The sequence below is a fragment of the Nycticebus coucang genome, chromosome 6 (assembly GCF_027406575.1).
Source record: "Nycticebus coucang isolate mNycCou1 chromosome 6, mNycCou1.pri, whole genome shotgun sequence".
NCBI lineage: Eukaryota > Metazoa > Chordata > Mammalia > Primates > Lorisidae > Nycticebus > Nycticebus coucang.
In genome coordinates, this window is record NC_069785.1 from 137,835,129 (window position 1) to 137,856,352 (window position 21,224).

Sequence of the window (21,224 nt, forward strand, 5' to 3'; positions counted from 1 at the left end):
TAGCCGAGGACTTCCTCCTCAGCTCCCACGACACCACACCCTCCTGGGGTTTTTGTGCCTCTCTGGGCACCTCTTCAGCATCCTTTTCTTTGGAATGTCCCTTAAATTTGTCAGTGGGGTCCCTCTAGCTTCCCTCCTTGGCCCCTGCTGTTCTACCTTCTGGAGTGATGCCGTCCTGTTCCATGACATCTTCACCTGAGGGCCATGCCAGTCACCCCAACCCTCTGCTCCAGGGCTCTGCGTGTTCCCCTGCGCAGCCTTCATCCCACACAGCTCACCCTCACATGGCTCCTCCTTGATGTCCACCTTTCTGGGAGATGCTGCACACATCCAGCTGTCCAGGCTGGAAATGTGGCCGTCTGATTTGACCCTGTTTCTGTTTTTAAAAATTAAATCCAAATTTTATTAAAGATTTCAGACTTCTAGAATTTTGGAACTGGAGACATGGCATAAACACCGACATCCCTTGAAACTCCAATTATAATGAACATTTCACTGCAAACCATATCCCCGTGTATAACAAGGCTCAATATTTATTACTTACCCCATTCACTCTGGCAATAGCTATTTGCTAAAGGAATGAAAGAAAATGATTTTTCTACTTTAAGTTCATTATAAATGGGATTCTATCTTTAGAAGAAAATTTTTTGAAGTTCAGAAAAAGTGTTTAGATGAGCTATGGTTACAAAAGAAAATAAAAATAAAACCCAGTACAGAACATCTAATCAAAGCACCCAAAATCATTGTGAAAATAAAGAGAAAAAAATTATTATAATTGGTTAAGGACTTCCAGTATTAAGTTAAAAATTTCAGGAGAGGAATAAAAATACAACTACACAAACAATAACAACTACACAAATAACAATATGTGTTCACATTCTAAGACCTTAACGCTACTTTTTCAAAAAGGAAGTTCTATCGCCTCTAAAGAGGAATTCAATGTGATTCTAGACCTTCCTTTAGGAACTCTAGACCTTCCACTAATTATGGTCCAATTAGTCCACCCTCAGTGTCAAAAAAAAGTCCATCCCCCCAAAATTAACAGTAATTAGCCCAAGGTATTTTATTTATTTATTTATTTATTTATTCATTTATTTATTTTTGGAGGCAGAGTCTCACTTGGTCGCCCTCAGTAGAGTGCCTCCAGCTCTTGGGCTTAGGCGATTCTCTTACCTCAGCCTCCCAAGTAGCTGGGAACTACAGGTGCCCGCCACAGCGCCCAGCTATTTTTTGTTGCAGTTTGGCCAGGGCCGGGCTTAAACCAGCCACCCTCCATATATGGGGCCAGTGCTCTACTCACTGAGCCACAGGTGCCACCCAGCCCAAGGTATTTTTTTTTTTTTTTTGTAGAGACAGAGTCTCACTTTATGGCCCTGGGTAGAGTGCCGTGGCCTCACACAGCTGACAGCAACCTCCAACTTCCTGGGCTTAAGCAATTCTCTTGCCCCAGCCTCCCGAGTAGCTGGGACTATAGGCGCCCACCACAACGCCCGGCTATTTTTTGGTTGCAGTTTGGCTGGGGCCGGGTTTGAACCCGCCACCCTCGGTATATGGGGCTGGCGCCTTACCGACTGAGCCACAGGCACCACCCCAGCCCAAGGTATTTTAAATGTGGCTCTACAGTCTCAAATTTAATGACATCCCTTCCATTCCCATGATCCCTACAATATGGTCATCAAAAATATCTAAAACGAATCCTTGAACCTTTGACATATTTCATCCATGAACTTCTTTCAAAATAAGAGCCACACAGGGCGGCGCCTGTGGCTCAGTGAGTAGGGCACCAGCCCCATATGCCGAGGGTGGCGGGTTCAAACCCAGCCCCGGCCAAACTGCAACAAAAAAATAGCCGGGCGTTGTGGCGGGCGCCTGTGGTCCCAGCTACTCGGGAGGCTGAGGCAAGAGAATCATGTAAGCCCAAGAGTTAGAGGTTGCTGTGAGCCATGTGACACCACGGAACTCTACCGAGGGCGGTACAGTGAGACTCTGTCTCTACAAAAAAAAAAAAAAAAAAAACCACACAAAAATCTGAAAGAGTATTGCCTGCCCAGACCCAGAATAGAGGTACTTAACCTTCATTTTCCAGTTTAATTATCAAAGCATGGTACGAGTAAGATGTGGAATGTCATACTTGTGTTACAAAAAGGCCTAAATTTTTGAGCTTTTAATTTTGAGAAACATTTCATGAGATTTAACTTAAAAAGCTTTAACAATCCGTGAGATAGTTGAGCAAAACAGTCCTCATTTTAATAGAGAGTAAACAGAAGCATGGGCAAATGATACACTTTAAGCAACAAGAAGTAGAAAAACCAGAGGCTTGGGGACTTTTCTCTAGTTCTTACTGAAAGAAAATTAAATGTAACTTTTTAATTTTTTCTTTTTAAAAAAGCATCACATTAGCCGGGTGTTGTGGCGGGCGCCTATAGTCCCAGCTACTCGGGAGGCTGAGGCAAGAGAATAGCTTGAGCCCAAGAGTTTGAGGTTTCTGTGAGCTGTGACGTCACAGCGCTCTACCGAGGGCAACATAATGAGACTCTGTCTCAAAAAAAAAAAAAATTTAGTAGGGTGTTTTGGCAAGTGCCTGTAGTCCCAGCCTTGTAGGAAGAGGCTGAGGCAAGAGGATGGCTTCAGCCCAAGAGTCTGAGGTTGCTGTGAACTGTGATGCCACGGCATTCTACCAAGAGTGACAAAGTGAGACTCTGTGTCAAAAAAATAAAATACAAAAGCATCACATCATTTAAGATTTTGTCCTTTTACTTTTTAACACTTGCTTACTAATATATATGGTAGTACCCCTTCCAAAGTTGATATCCTTTTCTTTGTAATATGATAAAACTGGGTACAACCCCTTACTTTGCTCCTACATGAATCAGTACAAAATTAATACATCTTATAAGAACTAAAACTGTATTTGAGATTTTTAGTTTAGGCTGCAAAAACAAATGAACAACAACAAAAACTTGAAAATACACTCCTCAAAAGATGTCCATTCATCCTTTCCAGGGAGCAGAATGCAGACCAGAGCAGATTATCCTCAAGCCCACATACGTCCTGCTTCACTGATGCTTGCATTCTGCTGTGTTTTTATCTTTCTTTGGATCATAGTCTGTATCATGTTCCTCATCTCCTTCCTCTGCACCTACTTCGTCATAATCACCGTCATCATCTTCAATAGCTTCTCCAGTAAAGTATAACACTGATCTTGGGATTAACACACATAAACAGTGACCAGTTTCAAAATCTGCAGCAAGAATAGCTTCAGCAGCAAGAATAGCTTCAGCAGCATCATCCAGATCGCCATTCTCAGGAGTTTGAGAAGGTGCAAAAAGATTAAAGAAAGAGTCATTGGAAAACAGTTTTGGTCACAGTACGAACTGTCCCATGTCACTTAATGTTTCTGCTACTTCTTTTTTTCATCTTCTTCATCTGGTTTCCATTCACATTCTTCTTTTGTAGGTTCACAAATCGCATTAATAATCTCAAGTCACTGGGTGGCGCCTGTGGCTCAGTGAGTAGGGCGTGGGCCCCATATGCCGAGGGTGGCGGGTTCGGACCCAGCCCCGGCCAAACTGCAACAGAAAAATAGCCGGGCGTTGTGGCGGGCGCCTGTAGTCCCAGCTGCTCGGGAGGCTGAGGCAAGAGAATCGCGTAAGCCCAAGAGTTAGAGGTTGCTGTGAGCCCTGTGACGTCAGGGCACTCTACCCCAGGGTGGTACAGTGACTCTGTCTCTACAAAAAAAAAAAAAAAAATCTCAAGTCACTTGTCAAATACAGATTGATAGAAAATGGCATAGTTCCTTTTAATATCATGAACTTCCTCATAGAATTTGGCTTCTATCTGTGGATATTTAACTTACAGGTTTTTGAAAGCATTCGCTCATTTTTTTTTTTTTTTTTTGAGACAGTCTCACTTTTGTCATCCTCAGTAGAGTGCCTTAGTGTCATAGCTCACAACCTCAAACTCCTGGGCTTAAGCGATTCTCTTACTTCAGCCTCCCGAGTAGCTGGGACTACAGGCATCCACCACAACACCCACCTATTGCTAGAGAGAGGGGTCTTGCTCTGGGTCAGGCTGGTCTTGAACCTGTAAGCTCAGGCAATCCACTGGCATTGGCCTCCCAAGTGCTGGGATTACAGGCGTGAACCACTGTGCCTGGCCCCATTCACTCGTCTTTTATCAACCCTAGGCAGGCTTTCAATGTATCTTTCTTGAAGGGCTACAAGAATCTGAGGATTTTATATCATCTGAACAGCCAGCTGATGTGCTTTGATTTTTGTTTCTTCTTCAACATCATCCAAATCTTGATCAAGTTCACGCTATTCTTTGTGGCCGTCTCCATATTGTTCAGATCTCCAGATACCATCACTGAGGGCGTCATCTGCCTCACGTTGTGCTTGGACTCCTTGGCTTCTCGTCAGCGTCTAGCTTCCTCCCCTGACACACCCTGACATCTCTTTTCTCCCCACCAACCTGCAGTACCTCATTTCTACTTTTTTGATAGCTGAAAATGGCATATTTGTGCATTCTCGCCCTTTATAATGAGGACATGCTGAATCCATTGTTTCATCTTTCTGAAAAAGTAAATCCTATTAAATCCTCAGTCTCGTGAAACCTCGTGGCTACTTTTCAATTGATGCTGAGTTAACAACTAACATTAACTCTTACAACAATCATTCTTGAAGTTGACCCGTTTTTTGTTGCTGCTGTCTACTTCTACCGTGATAGTTTGGGCCCCTATTTTCTGGGCCACATGGATTGCAGTAACAATCTCCTTTAGGGTTCCTTGTTTCCTGCATTGACATCCCTGTCTGTTCTCCACAAGGAGGTCATGGTGATTTTTTTTTTTTTTTTGTAGAGACAGAGTCTCACTTTATGGCCCTTGATAGAGTGCTGTGGCATCACACAGCTCACAGCAACCTCCAACTCTTGGGCTTACGCAATTCTCTTGCCTCAGCCTCCCGAGCAGCTGGGACTACAGCGCCCGCCACAACGCCCGGCTATTTTTTTGTTGTTGTTGCAGTTTGGCCGGGGCTGGGTTTGAACCCGCCACCCTCGGCATATGGGGCCGGCGCCCTACTCACTGAGCCACAGGCGCTGCCCGGTCATGGTGATTTTTCCAAGAGGAAAATCTGATCATCTCACTTCCCTAGTGAAACCCCTCAGTGGCCTACTGCCCACAGGTTAAAATCCATATTCCTTAGTCCGGCTCTTCAACCTAATTCTTCTTTCACTCTATGATCCAGCCAGTAAAAATTGTGTTGTAGTCTGAATATTGGTGTTCCCCATCCCCAGATTCTTATGTTGGATTCTCATACCCATTGTGGCAATTTCTAGAGGTGGGGCCCTTGGGGGACTGGTTGTGATGGCTCCGTCCTTGTGAAAGGAATGAGTGCCCTTGTACGAGGTTGAAGGCTGCCTCACCCCTCCAGCATGTCAGGACAGTGAGAAGGTGCCATCCTTGCCATCTTTGCTGCAGAGAGCAGGCCTCACCAGACATTGGATCTGCTGGTGCCTTGCTTTTGGACTCCCAGCCTTTAGGACTATGAACATTTCTGTTTCTTTTTTTTTTTTTGCAGTTTTTGGCCGGGGCTGGGATTGAACCCACCATCTCTGGTATGTGGGACCAGGGCCCTACTCCTTGATCCACAGGTGCCGCCCTGAACATCTCTATTGTTTATGAATTCTGAGATACTTTGTCTTAGCTGCTGAACTAGGAAAACCCCCCTGAATCTTGTTAATTCTTGCCCCTAGGCCTTTGTGTATGATTTGCCTTCAACCTGGATCCTTTCCTGGCCACCTTGCATTCACTTTATTAAACAACCCATCCTTTTAGGGTCAACTCAGAGGCCAACTTCCATGGCAAGCTTCATGGAGAAACCCCCTTCCCATGCCCTAGCCCCATCCTGCAGGGTTCACACTGTATCTGATCTTGGGCAAGGGGCAGGACACAACCACAGAAGTTCCAGCCAAGACATGGACTATGCTCTGCTTGCTGGTTTCTCTCTAATATGTGGCCCTGAGCTTGGCTAAGAGTTGGGACTGAATAGATGAATGAACCTATCCTTTCCTTCTGCAATCAAACTCCTTGCGGGGATCAGGGTCGGGAGGCACTAGCTTGTAAATAAGATGCCTACCACCTAGGCTCTAAGAAAGCTCCTGGGAGGACACTGTGTTTCCACACTCCTGCCACCAAAGGCTAGCAGGTGCCTCAAAAACTTGCTGCAAGATGAAAAGTAGAAGGGATGGAAAACAGGAGGGAGGAGTTAATCACATTTATTAATTGATGACTGGAAAAATAGACATGTCAATAAATCTGAGCCAGTATGCCCCAGAAAGTTCCCCTGCCTGGGCTCTGCTTGGGTTTGCCAAGAGGGTCAGAGGCAGTCTTTCCTGGTCAGTACCAGGAAGGAGCTGGTCCTGGGCCAGGGTGCTTGGGACTGCCTTTCTGGGTGGTATCAGCCATGGCACAGGTCATAGGGTCCTGCCCCATGATTTCCTGTTGGGCTGGGCCTTTCCCAGAGGAGACGATAGTGGGGAAGGAGAATAGGCCCTGAGCATGCCTGAGGGAGGATAGCCTGGCATAGTGCTGGAAAGGCCCCGGACAGCAATGAGGATTGTGCAAGCAGCCAGAGTGTGGGCCAAAGGTGTCGGGGACACAAGCCCACTGGCTTGCAGAGCCTGTAGGCTCAGATGATGATGCGCTCCTGGGTCTTCTCTCCCAAGTAAAAGCGGCTGAAGAGGAAGGAGCTCAAGTCGATGGTCTGGAAGTGGCCTTCCAGCACTATCTCTGCTACGGCTCGCCCCACACCAGGCGCCTGTTGGAGCCCATGGCCACTGAAGCCTGTAGCAAAGTACATGTTGACCACGAGGGGGTGGGGGCCCACCACACCATTCTGGTCAAAGGTGTTATAGTCATAGTAGCCGGCCCAGGCACTCCGAACCTGCGGGGACACAGACACACTCCATCCTCACTCCTGGTCAGAGATCAGCACTAAGTACCCTCTCCCAGTTGCTGAGGGGGTCCATGGGATGGAATGAGTTCAAGAGATTCCTTAGCAGCCGAAGTGGTGGAGGGAATATGGTAGGCGGCAGGGTCCAAGGGGAAATAAACAGGAAAGTAAAACAAAAACAAAAATCTCAGGAAAACCCACTCTGTTAGTTACCTTCAGAGTCTCAAAAGCTGGTACCCTCTGGGCCAAAGGGGGCCACACTTTGTCTTGGAAGAAGCCATGGTCCACTTCCAAGTTCTTTGGATCTGGTTCCTCCTCCTGGGGTAAGAAGCAGAACAGGCTTGTGTTGCCTGGGACACAGGGCAGACCCAGACCTCACTGACCCCTTTAACCAATCCCCTTGGTAGGGCGGGCTGGGGAGAAATGGTCCTAGTTCAAACCTGGAGGGGCTGCAACATCACTAACACAGCATGCAACCCTCAAAAAAAGCCTGATTCTTTGATAGCAAGTGGCCTCTGTCTCTCTCCCAGCATGTTCAACTTCACTCAACTTACCTCAGTGGGGCTACGGCCACCTATGTAGTTGTTGCCTAATCCTTCCCGGCGGAAGTACGCTCCACTGCTGTCTAAAACTAGCGGAGCCTCCAGGCCTGGTCCCTGGGGGCAGTGCCACAAATACACATACCTGTCATAACCAGGTGGGTGAAGAAAGTACAACAACAGCTCAGCCACCAGTCCCCTCTCCCCATCCACGTGCACACGATTAACTATCTTGTTATCATTTCTTCCCTCCTCCTCCCACCAGCCTCAGCTGCCCTGAGATAAGTTACCTTTTCCTGGGTTCCACAGGTAGCTTGGTGCCCTGAAGGGTGCCAAGCGGCCCCTTCCCAATCCCAGCCAGCTCTGCGATTTGCCCAGACCAGGCTCCTGCTGCATTGATCACCACGGCACACTCCACGGGCTGGTACTCCAGACTGTGGTCCATCTTCACCTGCAGGCACCAGAGGTTGAGGGAGGGAGGGTCTGGGTGACACTTGAGCACCCGAGGGGCGCATTTCTTCCTGAGTTTTAGTTCACCCACCCTGGGAGTGGGCAGAAGACTGACAAATTCAGTGTCCTTCCTGCCCCTCTACTCTTTTGAGGGATTTCTCTGCACTAGGAACTTACATGGACTTCATAAATCCTTTTCAAGGTCACCTCCTCCCCACTGGTGGTCTTCATGCGGCTAGATGAAGAGATGAAACCTGCAGGGAAGAAATTAAATAATAACCTTCAGAGGCCTTACAGGGGAAGGGAATAGGGATTCCATTGGTTTCATAAGGAAAGCGAGCTGTAAGAAAGGGAGTTTTCTCACAGGCTCAGAAGAAACCAAGATAGGCAACTGGGATGCAATGGGAACTGTCAGGCAGGCCACAGGCACAAAGCAGTCAGTAAGGAGTGGGAGACAGGATGCGGAGGCCTCCGCAAGGGGCCCTTTCGCCACCAGCCCTCGCCTAGCTCGTGAGTGAGAAGATGCCCGTTCTCTAGGCCTAGGCCCTGGTTGCTAGAGGAAAAGCAGTGGGCACAGGACCTCAGACTCACGTGTCACTTCTCCCTGGCAGAAAAATACTCCCATGGACTGGACTTTTCGCCGCAGCCCCTGAAGCAGACACCAGGGGTCAAACCAACCTTCATTCTCCATTCCTGTGATGAGACAATGAGGATTCACGTAGAGCGACTAGGACCCCTCCTCTCCTATTTTATTTTTTGCACCCTCCCATCTCCTCTCTAGGGCTTGTAAGGCAGGGAAGGTCATCTCAGCCAAATCCTACCGAAGGACAGAACCAGCTAGTCCTGGGGTAGGCCCTGCTGTGCAGGGAGGCCTTTCTCCTTCCACCTGGCTGTGGGGCACTGAGGCAACCCTCATTCTGCATCTTTAGGGAAAAAAGCTGTCCCCTCTGCAAGCAAGCCTCACCGTAAGATGCCAAAGCCACTCCCTCTGTGTTTATCCAGGGAAATTTGTTCCGCAGCTGCTCAGGAGACATCAGACAAACTTTGGCTCCTTCCTGTCTGAAAGTGTGTGGGTTGTGTATGTTAGAGAAGGTGTGTGTGCAGGGTGTGAATCCCACAGTGAACTCAGCTCACTCATTTCACTTCTCTGTCCCCAACTTTGCCACTGCTGAGTGGGTGACGACCACGCCTCCTGGTCAAGGCTCTTCAGCATCTTCTGTCCTTTCCTGCTCGCTGTCTCCCTTTAGCACACCACACTCCTTGTCATCCACTACCTATTCCATGTCCTTTCTTTCTTTCAAGACAGAGTCTCACTTTGTCGTCTTCGGTAGAGTGCCAAGTCACATAGCTCACAGCAACCTCAAACTCTTGGGCTCAAGTGATCCTCTTGCCTCAACCTCCCAAGCAGCTGGGACTACCGGCGTCTGCCACAACAACCAGCTAATTTTTAGAGACAGATTTTTGCTCTTGCTCAGGCTGGTCTCAAACTCGTGAGCTCAAGCAATTCACCCACATCAGCCTCCCAGAGTGCTAGGGTTATAGGCGTGAGCCACTACACCCAGCCTCCACGTTCTTTCTTGATACAGAGGGTAACCTGTTCTTTCCATCTCTGCTCAGAATGGCCTTGCCCTCCACCTCCTCATACAACCTTGCCCATCAGTGCAAATAACTGTCTTGGGACACTGTCCCCAAAGGCAGCATACTGTAGGTGCTACAGGAACACTCTACGACTGCCTGGTTTGAATCAAAGCCTAGTGTCACTTGCCCTTTATGAGTGCCTATGCCTGATTCCCAATGTACAACAGGGATGTCCTAGTGATTCAATAAATTAATGTCTGTAAAGCACTTAGGATATAACCTGATGTCACTGAGTGACTTGAGTGTTTGTACCACAAACATACCCACCCTTGGCTGATCATGATAATCTCATGGCAGGGGTTGCCAAATCCGACCTGGTGCCTATTTTTGTGAGTGAGCCACACTCACTCCTTTATACCTGTGTCTACTACTGCTTCTGTGTTGCAGCTGCAGAGCCAAGTGGCCATGACAGAAATGCAGTGGCCAGCAAACCCCAATGGGCCCTCTACAGAAAGTGCATGCTGACTTAAAAGGGTGCTTGTTAAAAGCCTAGATTCCTGGGTCCCTCCCTAGATATTCTGGTTTATTAGGTCTAGAGTGTCCTAGGTGGTTCTTATGATCTGGAAAATTCAGGATAAAATTCAGCATTTTATCCTGTGGTACAGCACTCCCCACAAGGTCTTGAGGTCTGTGTCTGTTTTCCTGGCAGACTGGGCTCCCAGAGAGCAGGAACCTGTTGCGTCAACTCTATCTTCTCAGTCCCTATCAGGGCGCAGGAGTTGCTGAGTGTGAAGCTCTGATGCAGCTGGGAGGCCTTAGAGGACTCACCTCTGCACTTTCACATTGCTCTCCATGGTCGCAGCACCCTTTTCTGATGCTAGAAAGAGATAGCCCAAGGGGTTGAAATGCAGGTCCAGGGGAGGGTCATCGACTACGGCCAGATACTCCTGTGTGCAAAGAGAGGATCCTAAGACAATGACTTATCCAGCTTCCCTGCCTTCCTCACCAAGCATCAAGGCACCTCTACTGGGAAGAAAAGCCAGGCTCCCCACTCCTAGTTGCCTAATGCACACCTGTTCCCTTTTTTTTGAGACAGAGCCTCAAGCTGTTACCCTGGGTAGAGTGCCGTGACATCATAGCTCACAGCAACCTCCAACTCCTGGGCTCAAGCGATTCTCTTGCCTCAGCCTCCCAAGTAGCTGGGACTACAGGCGCCCGACACAATGCCCGGCTATTTTTTGGTTGCAGCCGTCATTGTTGTTTGGTGGGCCCTGGGCTGGATTCGAACCTGCCAGCTCAGGTGTATGTGGCTGGCGCCTTAGCTGCTTGAGTCACAGGTGCCGAGCCTGTTCCCTTTCTTGAGCAGGTGGGCTGCTCCCTCTCTGGCTGAAAGGAGAGGTTACCACCCCAAGGCCCTAAATATCATTGCACATACATTGATGTTCCGTAGAAAGCTGGCTGAAAAGAGGGAGAGCTGGATGTTCTCGGGCAATGAGAATTGCTGACGAATCCCACCAACAGAAAGCCCTGTGGAGGCTTGGGAGTACTGTGGAAAGACAAGACCGACCAGCACCGTCACACACAACTGGAATACTGCAGTGGGGACTGCGAGCTAGGCACCTGAGCTAAGGAGGACTCCTAAGAGCAGCCTGGGTAGATAAACCTGTGTGCAAGTCAGCCAGCAGCCTGAAGACATACGGGTTACAATCCTTGTTAGTGCACGTGCAGAACAGTTACCTAGGAAGGGCTGGGCATCGTTGTACAAAATGGGAATGGCTTGGAAGTTCAAGGGCAGGAGATTAACACCTGATCTAATTATAAAATGAAAAGATAGAACAGTACAGTAGCAAGGCCCATGGCTAGCTGGCAAGAGCAAACTCAAGTCCAAAACCCTCAGAAGTAAAGAGATCTAAAAGAAAATTCAGGCTGCTCTTTGCATTAATTATAGTTTGCTTGATTTTTTTTTTTTTTTGTAGAGACAGAGTCTCACTGTACCGCCCTCGGGTAGAGTGCCATGATGTCACATGGCTCACAGCAACCTCCAACTCTTGGGCTTATGTGATTCTCTTGCCTCAGCCTCCCAAGCAGCTGGGACTACAGGCGCCCGCCACAACGCCTGGCTATTTTTTTGTTGCAGTTTGGCGGGGGCTGGGTTTGAACCCGCCACCCTTGGCATATGGGGCCGGCGCCCTACTCACTGAGCCACAGGTGCCACTCCTGCATTAATTATAGTTATAATTTGAATGCAGGCTCTCTGGGGCAGACCTGTGAGATCTCCAAAGAGCCAATTTTGCGGCATCTGTTTGCAAAAGCAAAACTTATTGCCAAGTTCCTGGTTTGAGCAAAAAATCTGGGATTATTTTATTTATTTTTTGAGACAGAGCCTCAAGCTGTCACCCTGGGTAGAGTGCCGTGGCATCACAGCCCGCGGCAACCTCCAATTCCTGGGCTCAAGCGATTCTCCTGCCTCCACCTCCTAAGGAGTAGCTGGGACTACAAGCATCTGCCACAATGCCCAGCTATTTTTTGATTGCAACCATCATTGTCGTTTGGCAGGCCCGGGCTGGATCCGAACCCACCAGCTCAGGTGTATGTGGCTGGCCTTAGCTGCTTGAGGCATAGGAGCTGAACCTGGGGTTATTTTTCAACAATCAAAATACAGTCTCTGTCTTTTGGGCCCCTAGAGATTGAGGTCTTTCCTTTTTCCCGCCCCTCTGTTTTCAAGTCATCGTCTTGCCCGCCTGTGGCTTTGTCGCACCCCACACTCACCGTGTGGTCCCGCTCCACCACCAGCACCTGAATGGCACCTTGGCGCTTCTCCAGCTTCTTCAGCCAGTAGGCCACAGATAGGCCGAGGACCCCACCTCCCACGATCACCACATCAGAGTGTTCAGGGGGCAGGTGGCTGGTGTCATACAGTGGGTTCCCGGCTTCTCCAGGCAGGATCGACCGGATCTTCTTTTTAAACTCAGATACTTTTCCATTCCAGTCTGTGGGATATAGTTACGATCATTTGGCCATGTATTTCCTTCCCATGTGGTGGCAGGGGGAGGTTGGAGGATGGGCACAGGAAAAGGGGGGCTAAATAGACTCTTGAATTGGCAGTCCCCACTGTTACCCCTTCTCATGAGGTCACCTTGCACCTGGCAGTGTTGCCACAGCTTTCCTGGATGATCTATGTGTCATCAATCTTCCTTTTTGTGCACCATGCCCAACACAGCAAGATTCAACTTCCTAAAATGAATACTTTCTACTCTTTCCTTAGGCTATGTAACTCACATATTATCCCCTGCACAGACTTCTCTCTCCCCTGAGCCACAGACTCATATATCCAACTGTCATCTGTACTTGGGTATTCCAGGCCCCTGGACTCAGAGTCCCAGCACACTCCAAGCTGCAGTCCCCTCTGAAACATGGTACCTCTATATGGCATCTTACCCTTTACATCCATCACCACCAGCAAACTTACATTAGTATCTATCTGTAATCAAGTCCTGTTGACACTGACTCTCAAATAATTCCATAATATGTCCCCTTTCCTTCCATCTCTGCCATCACCATCCCAGGCCAAGACATTATGATCTCTTACCTGGACAAATGCAAAGGACTGTTTTCTGTTCCTTCCCCATGTCCGGCTAGTTTTTCTACATGATAGCTAGAATGATCTGTAGTGGTGTCACTGTAGCTCACTGCCACCTCAAACTCCTGGGCTCAAGCGATCCTCCTGCTTCACCTCCTGAGTAGCTGGGACTACAGATACCTGCCACAGCACTAGGCTTGTTTTTTCTATTTTTATTTATTTATTTATTTATTTATTTTTTGAGGCAGAGCCTCAAGCTGTCGCCCTGGGTAGAGTGACGTGGCATCACAGCTCACAGCAACTTCCAGCTCCTGGGTTCAAGTGATTCTCCTGCTTCCACCTCCCAAGCAGCTGGGTCTACAGGCACCTGCCACAATGCCTGACGTTGCAGCTGTCATTGTTGTTTGGCGGGCCAAGCTGGATTTGAACCCGCCAGCTCAGGTGTATGTGGCTGGTGCCTTAGCCACTTGAGCCACAGGTGCCGAGCCGTTTTTTCTATTTTTAATATAAGGTACTGCACAATCTGACTTTTGCTCACCTTGTCCTCACCCATGCCCCAACCCTTTCAGTTCTTTGAAGGTATTTCTTTTTATCACAGGAAATCTACACATCTTCTCTCTGCTTTAAAACTGTGGCCACTGCCCTGTGCAGTGGTTCACGCCTATAATCCTACCTAGCTCTCTGGGAGGCTCTCAGGAGCTTAAGACCAGTCTTCTGTCTCACCACTTCTTTGTCTAGTTAAGTCCTTGCTTCCCTTAGATTTCAGCTCAAGTTATTTTCTCAGGAAAGGCCCTCTAGACTAATTCCCCTACCACATGGTCTCTTGGCTCTGTGAACCTCTCTTGCAGCATGGACACATTTCCAAGTGTGAGCTTGCGATTGCTTCATCCTGTAAAATTTATCAGGGGACACTGAGTTTACTTTCACCACTGACTCCCCAAGCTAGCCAGCGCCTGGCACATTCTCAGTGCTCAGTTAAGTATTAAGAATAAACAAATCCTTTTGCCATTTCATACCTAATTCACTCTTCTCAGCAGCACTGGAATATTTCTTTGATCAGGACTTACCTTACTCATCCACACTACATTTCATGGTACCACTCAAACTGTCCATCTAGATGGCTGTTGCTAGTTCCTTGCACAAGAACAATACTTTTCTCCTAATCTGTGCTCAGTTCTTCATAGACCAGAACACACATCTTCTTGAACCAGTAAACATTATCCTTCAAGGCTGATCTCAGTTCCCACCCGCTCTATGTACTTCTACTGTTATCCTGGCTTCTAGTCCAGCAGTGTGGGGGGCAGTCTTCAAGTTTAGTTCTACAAGACTGAGTAGTTCGAGACTGGATTATTGTCTTGAACTCGCTAGCTACTTAGACTCCAGGCATCTTCAGCATATATACTGGATCCTTTCCTCTCCTCACTCTGGCGGCGACAGCAGCCTGTGCGTGGGCAGAATTGAACGCACGTCTGTGCCACTAACGAACCAGCCTGATCCCAGTCGTTTTGGTGGTAAGTTGGCACAGAATGACGTAAATTCGTCACCCGAGAGGGTCGCTTGGGAACCACACACTGCCACGAGCTGCGACAGGCAAGCTTACCCCCGCCCCAGCTGACCCTTTGTCCCGCCAGAGGTCACGCAGCTGGAGGTTAGCGCCCTCATATTACCCGGAGTAGAGCCTCCTTTGCGTATGCTCAGCCCCCGCACCGAGAAGCCCAGGCCCCAGCCACAACCGAGCCGCAGCACCCTCCGGAGCATGGTCCTGCTCAGCCTGCGGCCTCCGAGAGCTGTACCTCTCGTGGGATCCCATGCCAGCAGCCGCCGCTCCTCGCCACCGGGCGGGGAACGAGCGCTCATTGGCCTGAGGCCTCGCGGGCCCTGCCCCTCCACTCTACTGGCCGCTGTCGTCCCCAGCTCTTTCCTTGAGACCCGCCCCCGGCCCTCTGCCAGCTGCCATTGGCTGGCCTGGCGTCTGCGTCAGTCCTGAGCGCCCTCGGGCGGAAGCAGGAGGGAAGACGGCGGATCTGAGCGGAAGTGCGGCTGAGCCGGTTTCCGGGGTTGCTGGTGTGACGTGTCCCGCGCCTGGCGCAGCAGGAAGCGGCGGCGATCGCGGCCTGAGTTCTCTGTGCCGGCCCCAGTTGTTCTCCCGCTGCCGCCATGCTAGACTTCTTCACCATTTTCTCCAAGGGCGGGCTTGTTCTCTGGTGCTTTCAGGGTGTGAGCGACTCTTGCACTGGGCCGGTTAACGCGTTGATTCGTTCCGTGCTGCTGCAGGTACCGCCCCCACGGGATCGGAACTCTGGACTGTTCCTCCCTGACCCTGTCCATGGTCTTCTTGAACTGGTCACCTGCGCCTCCCTCCTACCCTCCTTGCCCTTCTCAAACTGGTCACTCATCCGCAACCCAATCTTTCTTCCGCCCGCATCAGACAGTCCCGCAACTTTGCGACGCCTCCCCACCTCCGGTGTCTGGGACTCTAGCTGGATTCCAGCTCCTTTTGGGACTTACCTCTGCTCCCTCCGTTCACCACCAGCAGCTTGGTTTTTCTGTTATTTCGAGGCTGGATGAGATAACAGATGGAAAATGCCTTTAAAAACTGTAAATGGGACAGCTGTTGGCAGACCTGATTATTTTTATGACTCCTTCCCTTCTGGCTTCCACATGCCTTTCCTTCTCATCTCTTTTCTCCTTTTCCCAACTCCTTTTCTTTCTGGTGGAATGCTAAAGAGAAGTGCCCTAGCATCCCCTTGTCCCAGGCACAGGTTTGACTTCGGGGGAAATACTTGGTTCTTTCCCAAAGGTAATCCCGGAGGGCCCAAATCTGGGTTTTCTGAGGATAGGCCGAATTCTGAGACATATTCTTTCCCTAGGAGCGGGGAGGTAACAACTCTTTCACCCATGAGGCACTCACACTCAAGTATAAACTGGACAATCAGTTTGAGCTGGTGTTTGTGGTAAGTAGGGGTGTTTTGGAGGGACAATGATTACATTCTCTCTTTTTTTAATGATTACCTTTTCAATATAATCCTCATTAATTGCACCCAGCATATATGATGAAATAACAGAAAGCTAGGAAGGTGGAAGGGGGGGCAGGGTGGGGCGGGGAGGGGAAGCAACAGCTTCTGGGCCCAGGCTTCTTCAGGACAGGGAAACCTGCCAGGTGGCTGAACCTATCTCTGGATGCCTGGGTTGAGTTGGCCTCCCTCTGGGCTGGCAGGTAAGCATATCTGTTGGCTCTGTTTCTTTCCCTAAACAGGTTGGTTTTCAGAAAATCCTAACACTGACATATGTGGACAAATTGATAGATGACGTGCACCGGCTGTTTCGGGACAAGTACCGCACAGAGATCCAACAACAAAGTGCTTTAAGTCTATTGAATGGCACTTTTGATTTCCAAAATGACTTTCTGCGGCTTCTTCGGTGAGAGGCCTCCCTGCTCAAAATCAATTTCCTTTCCTGGAGGTGGTTCAAGGGTAGTAAATTGTGTTCAAGGAAACTCCTAATTTGCTGCCCATTTCTGATTGTCCTCTTGGTGTGAGGATCCATTCTCTGGACTTTTGAGTTTTCCTCCTATGTGGACTAGAAAGATCAACCCTTTTCTTTTCTCTTTAGTGAAGCAGAGGAGAGCAGTAAGATCCGTGCTCCCACTGCCATGAAGAAATTTGAAGATTCTGTTAAGGCCAAGAAACCTGTGAGGTCCATGATTGAGACACGGGGTGAAAAACCCAAGGAAAAAGCAAAGAGTAGTAAAAAGAAAGGGACCAAGAAGGAAGGTGAGTTTGAGTTCCATGGACACATTGGGACGTGAAAGGTGTGATGTGGTGCTTAGGGTCGAGGTTGGCCTGACTTTTGTCATTGTTTGCCACCTCCTTCACATGCTTTATTACCACCCACCAGGCCTTGTGACCCAAGATGTTTGCTCCAAATTTTCTCTTACAAATTTATGACTTTTAGCCATTGTCTAGTTGGTTAGGATTTGGCCTTTCTCCAGTGAGGTTTCTTCTGACAGGTTCTGATGGCCCTTTGGCTACCAGCAAAGCAGTCCTTGCAGAAAAATCAGGTCTTTCAGTAGGACCTGAAAATGGAGAACTTTCCAAGGAGGAGCTGATACGCAGGAAGCGAGAAGAGTTCATTCAGAAGCATGGAAGGGGTATGGAGAAGTCCAGGTGAGCACTCCCCAGTGCTCTCAAAATACCGTTACCTAGACACACTGGAGGCAAGGATGCTCTTGTCTCTAGCTCATGTTTCCTTTCCTATTTCACATACTGTAATCCATTGCAGCAAGTCCACGAAGTCAGATGCTCCAAAGGAGAAGGGCAAAAAAGCACCCCGGGTGTGGGAACTGGGTGGCTCCACCAACAAGGAAGTCCTGGATTACAGTACTCCCACGACCAATGGAACCTCTGAGGCTGCTTTGTCTGAGGATATCAACTTGGTAAGAGGCAATAGGAACCAGAGTGAAGGTTGCCTTTAGTAAGAAATTGGGAAGGAAATAAGAGACTAGGAGGTTGATATCTGGGGGCTGGGTTATATTTGGAGCTTCCCCAAATCAGAGAGTGAGCATTGTGGACAGGGTGAATCCTGGGCTTTTTCCTCATTCAGAGCCCTAGTATTCCTGACCTCATCTCCTTCCTTTCCCTATATCCTCCAGATTCGAGGGACTGGGCCTGGGGGGCAGCTTCAGGATCTGGATTGCAGCAGCTCAGATGATGAAGGGGCCGCTCAAAATTCCACCAAGCCTAGGTAGGGGGATTTCAGGTGGGGGGTGGTGTGTATGGTTGCAGAATTTTAGAACATCTTCCTACTGGTTTTCTGTGTATTTGTGATCTCCTATGCCTGCAGTACTACCAAGGGGACCCTGGGTGGCATGTTTGGGATGCTGAAGGGCCTCGTGGGGTCCAAGAGCCTGAGTCGTGAAGACATGGAATCTGTGCTGGACAAGATGCGAGACCATCTCATTGGTAAGTTCTGGGGACCAGCTGAGCCGTGTTCCTGGGGGTTGGCATAGTTGAGAGCAAACCCACCTAGGGTTTCTCATCTGTACTATATATACTGGTCACTGCTGACACACAACTCAAACACCTTTTCCCCTCTCTTCAGCTAAGAACGTGGCTGCAGATATTGCTGTCCAGCTGTGCGAATCTGTTGCCAACAAATTGGAAGGGAAGGTGATGGGAACATTCAGCAGTAAGTATCTCCCTAAGCTAGAAAAGTGCTTATGCCTACCCTGAGGTTAAGCACCTGACTTTCGGCAAATTCCTTAACCTCTAACACTCTATCTCATAACTTAGATTTTAAGAGTTAATAAGAGGATTAAATGAGTTACTGACCATGAAGTGATTTTGGTCTGGCTTCTTAGGACAAGGTCCTAGTATTATCCTTCAGCTTAGAAAGGTGTTAGGTATTTTTGAGTGCATTCCTTGTGTTTCATGGCCGCAACCCCCTCTGCCCTTTTCAGCGGTGACTTCCACAGTAAAGCAAGCGCTACAGGAGTCCCTGGTGCAGATTCTGCAGCCACAGCGTCGTGTAGACATGCTCCGGGACATCATGGATGCCCAGCGACGCCAGCGTCCTTATGTTGTTACCTTCTGTGGTGTTAACGGAGTGGGGAAGTCTACTAATCTCGCCAAGGTCAGTGCAGTTCCCCATCCTGTCACTGATATTTCTCTCTCTCCATGTCATAGGACCTCTGGTCTAGCTGACAGTTTTCTTACCTCTTTTGCAGATTTCCTTCTGGCTGTTAGAGAATGGTTTTAGTGTCCTCATTGCTGCCTGTGATACATTTCGTGCTGGGGCAGTGGAGCAGCTACGTACACATACCCGGCGTTTGAGTGCCCTACACCCACCAGAGAACCATGGTGGCCGTACTATGGTGCAGTTGTTTGAAAAGGGATATGGCAAGGATGCTGCTGGCATTGCCATGGAAGCCATTGCCTTTGGTACAGTGCATGGGGGAATGGGACTTGTTGGGGCCCCTTTTGCTTCTTGGATTCCCTTAGAACTTGCAGAGGGAGCTTACCTTACTACAAATGTACACTGGATACAGGAAGAAGTCAGGATTAGTTACCTGCAGTCAAAGCTAATATAACCTACTCAGAGAAACTTAAATTTGGTCACTTACCCTTTTGTCATCCTTTCCCCTCGTTTGGTGATGGCCAAGCATAGAATGTTTTTTTTTTTTTTTTTTTTTTTTCCCAGATTACCTTGTAACCAAATCTAAAGACTAAGAAAGTAAATAGGTTTTTTAAATTTTCTTTCTTTGCAGTTTTTGGCTGGGGCCGGGTCTGAACCCGCGACCTCTGGTATATGGGGCCAGCACCCTACTCCTTTGAGCCACAGATGCCACCCAGTAAATAGGTTTTTGATATAGCAAGAGCAGGACTTTTTGAGAAGCTGGAATTAAGCATGAGATAGTCCAGGTATCTTTGAGTTGACCTTTTCTCTCTCTAGCACGTAACCAGGGATTTGATGTGGTGCTGGTGGATACGGCAGGCCGCATGCAGGACAACGCACCCCTGATGACTGCCCTGGCGAAACTCATAACTGTCAATACACCTGACTTGGTGCTGTTTGTGGGAGAGGCCTTAGTGGGCAATGAAGCCGTGGACCAGCTGGTGAGGGCTAGGGCCTACTTCCCTTTACAGCCTAAGCTTTGACCAATTAGATGGTTGAACTTACCACCTTTTCTTTCCAGGTCAAGTTCAACAGAGCCTTGGCTGATCATTCTATGGCTCAAACACCTCGGCTCATTGATGGCATTGTCCTTACCAAATTTGATACCATTGATGACAAGGTAAATCAAAGTGGATGACATAAGACAGTGAGAGTGGAGGGTGGAATGGGCATTCTTCAATCAGGGAGCTAAGGCTATAAAGACAGTTTGGCTCTAAAGCTTCCTGTTCAGGGAAGCAAGTGAAAGGTGGGCTTGAGTAGACTGACTATTCCCTTTCTCCACTTTAGGTGGGAGCTGCTATTTCTATGACGTATATTACAAGCAAACCCATCGTTTTTGTGGGCACCGGCCAGACCTACTGTGACCTACGCAGTCTCAATGCCAAGGCTGTGGTGGCTGCCCTCATGAAGGCTTAATGTGGCTCTTGCCCAATACCAAATCGCCGCATCTCCCCACAATCCCCTATTCCTGTATCAAGAATGTGCTTTAGAGTATGAGAGCAACTTGTCTTCAGTGTAATACAAAGGCAGAGTGAGAGGAACTCCAGGGGCTTGTGGCTTTAACCACAGTCCTGGTTCAGCCTAGCCTCTACCTGCAAAGAGGGCCTAATCATGTTACAATCACTGCCCACCGACCCCACCCCCACGGGCCTCCCCCTTCCTACTCAGGCATCCCCTTCACTCTGCTTACAGATAGCTTTGACTCATTACAGCTTTGACCAATAGTTGGGAGTCCTGACACCAGAGCTTTGCTAACTAGCATGGTCATAGAGCCAGTCTGAGCCTAATGAGCAGTTTGAAGTCCTAGCTCCATTAGGTTAACAGACTTCCAAAGCCAGCTCTGGATCTTAAATGGCACCCCTCTCTAGGATATATAGCTTGTGGGTCCCTGGGGGCAGGGTGACAACCACCTCACTGTGGCAATGTATGGCCTGTTAATTGCTGCTAATTCTAGTATGTCTCCTACCCCATTGTTTCCTCCAAATACCAACTAGGCCAGAGTGATTTGTTACAGATAAAAGATGAGTCCCACCTCCCTTAGGAATAAGGGAGCTGACTGCAGTGTTGTGTTGGGCTTCTTCCCAAATCCAGATAGAAGCTTTGCATGTTCCCCTTCCTGGGAGAAAACCAACTGTCAGAACGGTGTATGTTGCCCTTGCCCCATCCCCTTCACTTCTTGAGTGGTCCTGGCTTTTCCTCACTCTCTACAGTGCCTGTAGACAAGTGCTACATGAAGAATACAAATCTCTTGTTAAGACTTGTCCTGTAGCTTGGTATTACAGATGTGCTATTAGTGCAATAGGTGAAGGCTGTCTGCCCAGAGAAGTACATAATTTATATAAGAAAATAAATTTGATAAATAATTGCCTCATAGGTCTTGGAATTCTTTTGTACGGGATTCAAAGCTAAAACTCCCATCACACTAACGAGTCCCAGGGCTTAGTATGGTAAGAG

At 48.6% G+C, this 21,224-nt stretch overlaps 2 protein-coding genes across 2 annotated transcripts; one reads left to right on the forward strand and one right to left on the reverse strand.

Annotated features, from left to right (window-relative positions):
• Positions 1-6,258: 6,258 nt before the first annotated feature.
• Positions 6,259-14,986, reverse strand: FOXRED1 (FAD dependent oxidoreductase domain containing 1). The gene is made up of 11 exons (XM_053595435.1): positions 14,765-14,986; positions 12,287-12,507; positions 10,953-11,063; positions 10,346-10,464; positions 8,904-8,998; positions 8,531-8,632; positions 8,117-8,193; positions 7,780-7,940; positions 7,505-7,634; positions 7,164-7,268; positions 6,259-6,941 (listed from the first exon to the last, which is right to left on the reverse strand). Exons 1-11 carry the CDS (start codon positions 14,952-14,954, stop codon positions 6,687-6,689), a joined length of 1,566 nt encoding a protein of 521 aa, XP_053451410.1. The 5' UTR covers positions 14,955-14,986; the 3' UTR covers positions 6,259-6,686.
• Positions 14,987-15,108: 122 nt separating this feature from the next.
• On the forward strand, positions 15,109-21,138 carry SRPRA (SRP receptor subunit alpha). The gene is made up of 14 exons (XM_053595434.1): positions 15,109-15,371; positions 15,968-16,051; positions 16,354-16,517; positions 16,710-16,870; positions 17,107-17,263; positions 17,379-17,532; positions 17,749-17,840; positions 17,940-18,058; positions 18,198-18,284; positions 18,556-18,728; positions 18,823-19,036; positions 19,548-19,711; positions 19,792-19,890; positions 20,058-21,138. The coding sequence occupies exons 1-14, from the start codon at positions 15,255-15,257 to the stop codon at positions 20,184-20,186; spliced, it is 1,914 nt and encodes a 637-aa protein (XP_053451409.1). The 5' UTR covers positions 15,109-15,254; the 3' UTR covers positions 20,187-21,138.
• Positions 21,139-21,224: the final 86 nt, after the last annotated feature.